The sequence below is a fragment of the Hylobates moloch genome, unplaced genomic scaffold, assembly GCF_009828535.3.
Source record: "Hylobates moloch isolate HMO894 unplaced genomic scaffold, HMol_V3 SCAFFOLD_1, whole genome shotgun sequence".
Classification (NCBI taxonomy): domain Eukaryota; kingdom Metazoa; phylum Chordata; class Mammalia; order Primates; family Hylobatidae; genus Hylobates; species Hylobates moloch.
In genome coordinates this window covers 230924059-230933088 of record NW_026652276.1, presented here as the reverse complement: position 1 = coordinate 230933088, position 9030 = coordinate 230924059, and the positions used below count along the sequence as shown (strand labels likewise).

Genomic DNA, 9030 nt, shown 5'->3' with positions numbered 1-9030 from the left:
ACAGAGCATGGTCCACTAATCCTGGGTCATGAAACATGAAAATGAGACTGCTTACAAGGAATTTGTGTCAAATATCTAGCTAGAATTCTTACTTGACAAGTGTAAATGATTTTAAAACATCTATACCATGAATTCATATTTTGTCCTGAATTTACAACACCTCTCATAAATTTGGAAACATTTTGAAACAAAACATTCCCCAGGGTATATAATTACTAAAGACTCTTAACCTTTTGCAATGTGGTTGTATTGTTGAAGCTGTGCTCACAATCCATCTCTTCAGAGCCCTGACAGTGAGGCAGCCAGAAAGGACCCATGCAGGGGAATTCCTTGCTGTTCTCTTTTGCCTTGTCCTCTCAGTGGCTGGGGACAAGGCAAGTAGCTACCAGCTGAGTTGATAGTGGACTCAAAGTGTTTCATTCAAAATGGGTGCCTCAGTGGAAGATCTTTCATGTTGTGCAAACATTTAAATATCCAGTCTTTTCCCCATTTTTCCCACAAAAGCTTTCATAACTGAAATAATATTTTCTTCTACCACCTCTCCAAATAAAAATATGGACAAACATAAACAGAGAGAAATTTTATAGCTTTACAGACTTATGTTAGTAAAGAAGAGAGTTCTAAAATCAAATATCTGAGCTTTCCATCTTAAGAACAGGAAAAGCAGAGCAGTGATACTACTGTAACCCAGCACCTTACTTGTTTAATTGGGAAACATTGGAGGCATTGCCAAGAATAAGGCAAGCGTGCTTGTCATCTCCACCACTGCTCAACATTATCATGGAGGTATTTGCCAATGTAATCAAACAAGATAAATCAATTAGGTGCACAAGAACAAGTAAAGAAAGGCAAACTATGGAACATCCATATGATAAAATACTACTCAGAAAAAAAAAAGAACAGGCAACTCAGATGACTCTCGAAAGCATTATGCTGAGATGAACGAACCCAATCTCAAACGGAACTTCTTTTACTCATCTCTAGATTCTCAGTGTCTGCTCTAGAACCGACCATGAGATACAAGGAGTCAATGAGTGTTAATGAGTGCGTGAGTAGGTATGAACCCTCAAAATTCTTGAGAGAAGGAAACATGTCTCACTCTCCTCTTGTATTAATCACAATGCATAGAATTTGCCAAGGACCTTCTGTCTGCCTTCTCTCCTGGGAGGCAAACAGGCAACACTCTTCTTAGAGTTTTTCACTTGGGCTTCTCATCTGCTCACTGCTTCTTAAGTCAGAACCTTTTTCTTTGCCTCATCTGCAGCATTAACCTGAATGCAAGGGTAAGAATAATTGAGTGTGTGTTACACTGATAATAACCACTGCAGTTAGAGATTTTTTCCTATTAAACCTGAATGTACTTTCTCTTGGGAGGTATGTGTGGCTTTTTGTTCAAATATTTGCTTACAGACAGTTGTAATACAATAGGTGAGAGGCAAAAGCTGTCTTACTCTGAGTGATTATTTCTAAAGGAATCACACATTTCATTGTGTGGTGCTTCTCTTATCTTTGAGCCTTTGCTAACTTTTGTTAAATGTACAGTCTAAACTTATTTGTGCTTTGGGGAAATAAGGAAGAAATGTATATCCTATTTTGGACAAAATGATTTACAGCGTGGAGAAGCCAATTTCAAGATGGCAGAACATGGAAAGTTGGCATAAGTCACATGTGACCTCTAGGACATACTGGTAGAACATGAAAACATGCTTTCAGGATTTCTAGAAATTATTAGGTGAGGAGAGCCCAGTAGAAAAATAGAAAAGGGATAGGAACTTCAACTATTGCTATCTCTATATTAAAGGGAATTTTTACACCAACAAAACTACACAGGTCTCAGAAACCTTGGTTACACATAATTTCCATCAGCACATAATGAAGATCCAAGGAAGTTGTGGTCTTTGGCTGATAAATGGGTTGAGATTGTGGCTCAAATCTTCTAGGAAAAGGGGGAAGGGGGGATGTCATGAGGGTAGAAAAAGTCTAGCTCCAAAATCATCTTGAACTTTTACCATAAAGTGAAATTCATCCCTGTATTATTAGAAGTAGCAGTAGTATTTTCCAAGACAAAACAGGTTCCAATTCTGCACAAATATGAGATAATTGAAAAGTTTTATTATAAACACAATAAGCAAAAAATTCAATGCAGTGGGGGCAGAAGTGTGTGGATGATGTGCCAAACAATAAGTATTCAAAGTGTTGAGTGAGGGAGGTGAGGTTGCAACTATCTTTCTCCAGAAAAGAAGAGAACTGGGTATTCATCAAATTGGTTAAATTGAGGTTGGTCAAAGAGTTTCTACAGATACAGCTGAATATACTAAACATTGCTCTATTATCTATTGAATTGCTGTCTTTCACTCTTTCAGCATTTGGGGATCATTATTTAGTTGAATTTGTAGAGATTGATTTTCCAGACAGGTCTCTGTTCTTTAATGAGCAAATGATAAGAAACAATTTGACTCCTTATATGACAATGGAATTAAATAAATTGACACTCATCTAGAAATAATTCTACAATCGTCTCCAAGATTACCTACTGCAAACAAAGAATTGATCTTTCTTTCTAACAAACCACATGGGTAAGATGATCAATGTGACTCTGAAAGCAAGAATAAGTGAGTGGAAGCTACAAGGGGAGGTTATCTGCTAACATAGAAAGAATCTAGAAGAAAAGATTTTATTAGAGGTAACATGATATAGCTTGGAGCCATCTTCTTTGGTCTCTTGCATACATTTTCTCTGTAAGTCTAAGGAAGAATTCACAAGGTAGCAAGCACCAATACTTTCTGCTTTGGAGTTTCACAAATTGAAAATTTGTCCCTCTCTCGTTAAGTCAATCAAACATCTACCAATGGCTAGTGGTGGTCCTTAGTTATGAGTGCCTGAGAGACAGAAACTAGAGCACTCTGACTATGCTAAATAAGTAAGCATGGGGCAAGGTTGCCAGAGAATCTGCAGAAAATACAGGCAGATTTTCATTAAGTTTAATCTTCCGCGAACAGACGTGAGAAAATAAAGGAAGCAATCTCTAATGCTGTCTTGATTAATTCAAGTATCCCATCCTGACTCTCCACTTGCATTCTTGCCTGTTGCTGCCTTACAGTATAGAGAGCCTCCTGTTCTGCTAGTTTCTTCTCCATTTGCACCTTTCTCTTTCCCTGCTCCACTTTATCTTCCAGCTTTCTGATTTTCTCTTCATACTCCTCTCTTATCCGTGCTTTCTCTCTCTCCAGCTCCACTCTGTAGCGTTCTTGCATTGCTTGTGTTTGCTTCTGGATCTCCTCCTCGGCCCGTTGGTACATCCTATTAGTGTAGCAGCCTCCCTCGTTCTCCCTCACCACGCGCTGGATCAGGACCAGCAACTGTGCCCTCTGGGCCTCCTGCTCAGCGCCTGTTGCCCTGTTGTTGAACGCACAATAGCGGTCACCAAAAATGCCCATCAAGTCTTGAATGTCTCCTGGAGCTTCCCTTAAGTAGTCATGCAAATTGATGTCATCTAAGTCATCTTTCCTGGTGAATATGAGAATCATGAATCTTCTAGCCCTCTCTCCAAACATTTTCAGGATCTTCTCTGTGGCCTTGTGCTCTTCCTCAGTGTAACGGCCCAGTGGAACCACCAGAAGCAGAGCATGAGGCCCTGGGGAGGTCAGAAGAATGCAGCGAGTAATCTCCTTGGACGTGTCAGCACTGGGCACCTCGGTGTCGAAAATGCCTGGTGTGTCAACCACGACAAGTTCTGTTTCCTTCCATGAGCTGCTGCGTTTCTCACACTTCTTGGTAATGGATTTTGCTGCAATGCCAGAATGAAACATTTTCTGGCCAAGGATGCTGTTTCCTGTTGCACTTTTTCCTACTCCAGTTTTACCCACTAACACAATTCTCAATTGGGAATTTCTGAGCTCTTGCCTTCCAGGCCCTGGGACATCAAGAAATAAAAAAGCCATGCTGTTAGAATCTACCTCTAATAGATTCCCCTGCAGAGTCCTCACCCCCAGTGCCCTCCTCTGTTACTGGCTGTGGGGGCTTCTCCTGATGTTACTGCTGCACTCAGAGAGTCCTATGGGCCTGATGCTCATTTTGCAGTACTTGGGCAACTGGCCCTTCCCTTAATCTCCTATCTTCAGTCTTGCTTTTTAGGATTCCTTTGAGCTTCTTAGTCTGATCTTTTGTAGCTATGTAGCCCAGAGGAAGAAATAAAATGATTTCAGAAGAGAACTATGAGCTGCCAATAATATCTGTTTGTTTCTTTCTTTTTTCTTTTTTTCTTTTTGAGACAGAGTTTCACTCTTGTTGCCCAGGCTGAAGTGCAGTGGCATGATCTCAGCTCACTACAACCTCTGCCTCCCGGGTTCAAGTGATTCTTCTGCCTCAACCTCCCAAGTAGCTGAGATTACAGGCATGCACCACCACGCCCGGATAATTTTTGTATTTTTAGTAGAGACGGGGTTTTGCCGTGTTGGTCAGGCTGGTCTCAAACTGCTGATCTCAGATGATCCACCTGCCTCAGCCTCCCAAAGTGCTGGGATTATGGGCATGAGCCACTGCACCCAGCCAGCTGTTTCTTTCTAAATAAGGTCGTACAGGGGGTAACCCAAGATTTGACTTTAGCGTATCTGTAGTGGAGATTTATTTTCCCAATTTATATTCAAAATGAAGCATTTCTTCTTCCCATTAAGAAGCCAGGGAAGTGGGTTATACAACTCATCATTATTCTTAAAATACAGCTTCCCACGTTTGATAACCAGAATTCTGGGATGAAAGAAGCATATTTCTGAAAGTGATATGACTGAGAACACTGGATACAGGAAGGCTAAGATTATCTAAGGAAAAACGTGGGCTGGCGTTCACATTTTTAGTTAGCATCACAGCGGGAGGCTCTGTCCTAAGGATATCCTGAGGGCATTTTTTGGCCTTAGGGAAGGAAGTAGGAGAATCATGGGAGGCAAAATGACAAAGCACCAAAGGCCAGCTCCAACACTGTAACAGTTAGTCAGTGTTGACAGCGTATGGGTGGCAATCCATAGAGGAGATTGTAAATGTAGCCACAATCTATTCCCATCCCTGGATGCATGCCTCTGGGATGTAGATTTGCAGTTCCTCCCATCAAGATGCTATCTGTCTCTTCAACTGTTGAAACTGGGTGGGCCTTATGACTTGCTCTGGACAGTAGGACAGTAGAAAGCCTGGTGCAAGCAGAGACTCCAAAAGTGCTTATGCACTGTGGCTTGCCTTTTCTTTCTGCTCCTCCTGCAACTGCCTTAAAAGGAAGCCTGTACTAGCCTTCTTGATGACAAAACAAGGCCCAGTTATCCCTATTACCCTTGCTGTCTGAGAGCCTGCTAACTACCAGACATGTCCATAAGGCTATCCAAGACCACTCAGCTGCATACCAGGCACTAGTTCACCCCAGGTGCCTGAGCGAGTGCCTGAGATGAGCCAAGCTGGTCCAGACCCAAGAACGGCCCAGTGAACCCACGGAATTAAGAACCAACTAAATGGCTGATGTTTTAAGCTATGAAACTTTGGGATAGTTTATTAAACCAGCAAAATCTCAACTGATATAGTCAATTTCTATGGATAAGGAAGAAAATGTAGGATCATGTGATACACTGAATGAGCCAGCGAGTTTAATTTGTTGGTTATAGTGAGACCACCAGGAGCTGGGAAATTAGGTGCCAGGGTGAGGGATCAATTACTCCCGCATACCTCATTCCCAGTTCTCCTCCAGGCTGAAGAAAGGGGCAGAAAAACAATCAGAGAGGCTACAACCAGCTGTTCTGGTGTGTCCATGTTGCGGGAAGCAGGAGGTAAGAAACTGTGCCGAGCCCTGGGTCAGTCAGAGGATATTTAATCTCTCTTCTGCTTAGCTGCTACAGCCACACCATGGGCAGAAAGTGCAGAGGGTCAAGAAAGATGAAAGAGCGGGTCAAATGAGGAGAAAATGAGAAAGGAGGTCAGAAATCTTTTTCTCCTGCTCAAATGGGGACTGGGTGGCAAGGCAGGAGAACCCCCACCCCTATTCCCCCCCATATCCCCCACCCCCACTTGCTAACCTCCCTGCAGCCTGGTCTGGGGAGCACTGAACGCCCTCTCACCATAACTGGCCCCTGGTGTGCTGGGGTTGAAGCTCACACTGCCGTACTGGGCTGCCATTGTCACTTGAACTCCTGTAGATCGAGAAACATAACCATGTCATTTTAGGGAAATGAAAGCAACTAGAATCCCTGACTGCCTGTAGTCAACAACTTTCTTTTTGCCATGAGCTTGCTACACTGATTTCTCCTGCTCCATTTCCCAAAAGTCTCCTCAACCCTCCATTTTCAGTTTCATTTTCAGATTGTTCCTTTTTCTTTACACAAACATAAATGCTTCCAGTGCTTCCTCACACTGGTTCTGGCCCCTTCCCCCCTCTATCTAGAGATTTGTGGCTTGGATGCCTTTATATGAGGTCTGTATCCTACACCCTCCTCAGAGTTCCAAACTTTTATATCTCACTCAGCTTAAAAAAGTTCCAAACTTTTGTATCTCACTCCATTTAGCTATTTCGTGGGCATCCCAAACAGAACCTGGCCAAAATTAAGCCCTGACCTCCACAACCTGTCTGCCTTCCTGGCTCCCCTCTCAGCAGATGGCACCAACATCTAGCCCCGTGGCTCCTGCAGAACCTTGAGGTCATCTACAACTCTTTTATCCTCTCTCTCTCATTAGCCCATCACCAAATCCTATTGATTCTACTTCCAAAAAACTCAAAATTACCCATTTCTCTCCATCTTTGTGCTAATACAACCCACTGTCAATTGTATGCAACTTAACAGGCTTCTAATTGATCATCTCCCCTTCAATCCCTTTTCTACTCTAAAATCAGATGTTATTTTAAAACTAAAATTTGATATTTTTTCTTGTTTAAATTTCCTAGTGGCTTACTATTGGTTTCAAACCAACTGAAGTCCTCAGAATGGTCCGTAGGCCCTGCGTGATCAGCTCTCTCCTCTCTCCTATGTGTGAGCCACACTACCTTCAATGTCCTGGAAATCTTCTAGGCTCCTTCCACCTTCAAGGCCTTTGCAGTTATCATTCCTTCTCTCTGGAGCACTCACCCTCCAACCTAGTGCCCAGCTTGTTCCTGCTCAACCCACAGACCTTGGCTCTCCAGAGAGTCTTCCCCAACACCACTGTCTAGCAGCAACACCCTCTGTTATGATCCACTGAACTCCAGAGGGTTCTTACAGAATATGTATTACTTTAGGAAGTTAGTTGTTTGATTTTTTTACTGTCTCCTCTTATACTACAAGCTTTGTGATGGGAGAACCACATATGTCTTGTATTTCTCTATTCCCTGGGGACAATCACAATACTGGGCAAAGAATGGTTATCAATCATTGTTTGTTAAATAAATAAATGGATAATCTCCCTGCTTCTTGCCTTTGATTGATCATTATGTCCAGCCCACATCTGATCTGTGAAAATGACAATCCATTCCTTTATTAATTAATATGTAGTATTATAGAAACATGGTATTAATTTTAAATGTTGTATTTCATTGCTACCTACAAACATTTTGCAGTGGAGAAAGATATTTGAAGAACTCTTATTGGAGCGGACTTTGACCAAAACAGGCAGAAAATGGTAGTTGTTAAAGACAGAGTCACCTCATAGGAAGCCAACAAATATGAAACACTGTGAAAAGCCAGACATTTCTTTTGAAAGAATGACTATTTCTTTATCCTTCAAGAATAGGGTATAGGAAACAGCTTCTTGTAAACAAGAGAAATCATAGAATTTTTAAAAATTGGCTTTGGTGGCCGGTGTTAGGAGAGAGGATAGGACACCAGCAACAAGAAAACAATACTGTGACGTTCTGGGTTTTTGTGACATTCTCTGGGTGTTTCTTCATATCGTCCTTCTAGCACGTGGGCTCTTTAATGCTGCTCTGCTGTTTCTAACTCAGAGGCAAAGCCAGGAGACTGTGCTTCTGTAGGTGCTGACCTCAGGTGCTGAGTTCTCCTCTCTGTGCCTAAGGAACAAGCACCCATCAGAACCCAGCTTCTCTTGAACTGTAGAGAGTCACACCAGGTGGCATCTCCCTCCTCCCACCCGCTAAAAGGGAGCTCAACGCCCAGTAAACCCAGGACTGTCCCTGAGGAGGCAGTTTCCCTAACGTGCAGCTCCGAGCACACAGTTAACCCTGTAACAAGACCTCAGACTGCAGAGCCTCCAATCCTGACCTGGGTACAGTCTTTGTGGGGCCGCATATGGCGCTGTGCCCCTTACACATCCCAACGTTCTTCTTCCCACCAGCTCCCCAAGAGCTAATTCTGTCCGCTCACCCAACTTTATCCCTGGAAGAATCAAAGTTTCTATATAAATTCCACAACCAGCGAAAGGAAACATTTATTTGTAAAACAAGTATCCTCTGAGCAGCAACCCCTGAAAGAGGCATTAATTTGTAGGGCTCAGCCTTCAAAACAGATTACAACCTAAAATTAGCAAAGACAGGAAACAGGAACCAACGAGAATATCGTCTGAAAACATGTTTACCAGACGATTTAAAATACAGGTCCCTCCTCACCAAAATCGCATATTTGTCCCGACCCCCACCACGCACACCCCTATTCCCTTACCTGGAAAATCAGGATCTTGCACCCCTCTCTGATTTTGCACACAATACTAAGCCAGGACGTTGAGAAAGAGGAAAAGAGAGGAAGTGAGGGGAGGAGCTGTCCAGATTTACTTGTGCAAGGGACCTGCCCACCTGATCATCAGCAGCTCTAATAGAACTTTCTGCAGGGATGGGGTTGTTCTGTGCTGTCCAAGATGGCGACCCTTAGCCACATGTGGCTACTGAGCACTTGAACTATGACGAGTGTGATTGCAGTTCCGAATTTTAAATTTTATTTTGTTTCAATTTATTTAAAGTTAAATAGCTACTCCATTGTCAGAATTCTAAAAGGCGAAGTCAGGCAGAAAAACTTGCACCAGGCATTTTCCCCAGAAGGAAAGAAGGAATATTCAGCTTGGTATGCCTGGTGGCTC

General features: G+C 42.7%; 1 protein-coding gene across 3 annotated transcripts; it reads right to left on the bottom strand.

Annotated features, from left to right (window-relative positions):
* Positions 1–2090: 2090 nt before the first annotated feature.
* On the bottom strand, positions 2091–8741 carry GIMAP4 (GTPase, IMAP family member 4). Of its 3 annotated transcripts, none has more exons than XM_032762153.2 (3): positions 8619–8741; positions 6051–6164; positions 2091–3913 (listed from the first exon to the last, which is right to left on the bottom strand). In XM_032762153.2, the coding sequence occupies exons 2-3, from the start codon at positions 6148–6150 to the stop codon at positions 2982–2984; spliced, it is 1032 nt and encodes a 343-aa protein (XP_032618044.1). In that variant the 5' UTR covers positions 6151–6164; positions 8619–8741; the 3' UTR covers positions 2091–2981. The 3 variants fall into 3 exon arrangements, with proteins under 3 accessions (XP_032618044.1, XP_032618046.1, XP_032618047.1); XM_032762155.2 differs by having other exon boundaries at positions 6093–6164; XM_032762156.1 differs by lacking the exon at positions 8619–8741 and adding an exon at positions 5704–5867 and having other exon boundaries at positions 6093–6167.
* Positions 8742–9030: the final 289 nt, after the last annotated feature.

Coding starts and splice junctions, on each gene's coding strand:
- GIMAP4 (XM_032762153.2), bottom strand. CDS start 6,150: ATGGCAGCCCAGTACGGCAGTGTGAGCTTCAACCCCAGCACACCAGGG. Junction 3,914..6,050: donor CCAGACCAGGCTGCAGGGAG/GTTAGCAAGTGG, acceptor TTGATGTCCCAG/GGCCTGGAAGGCAAGAGCTC.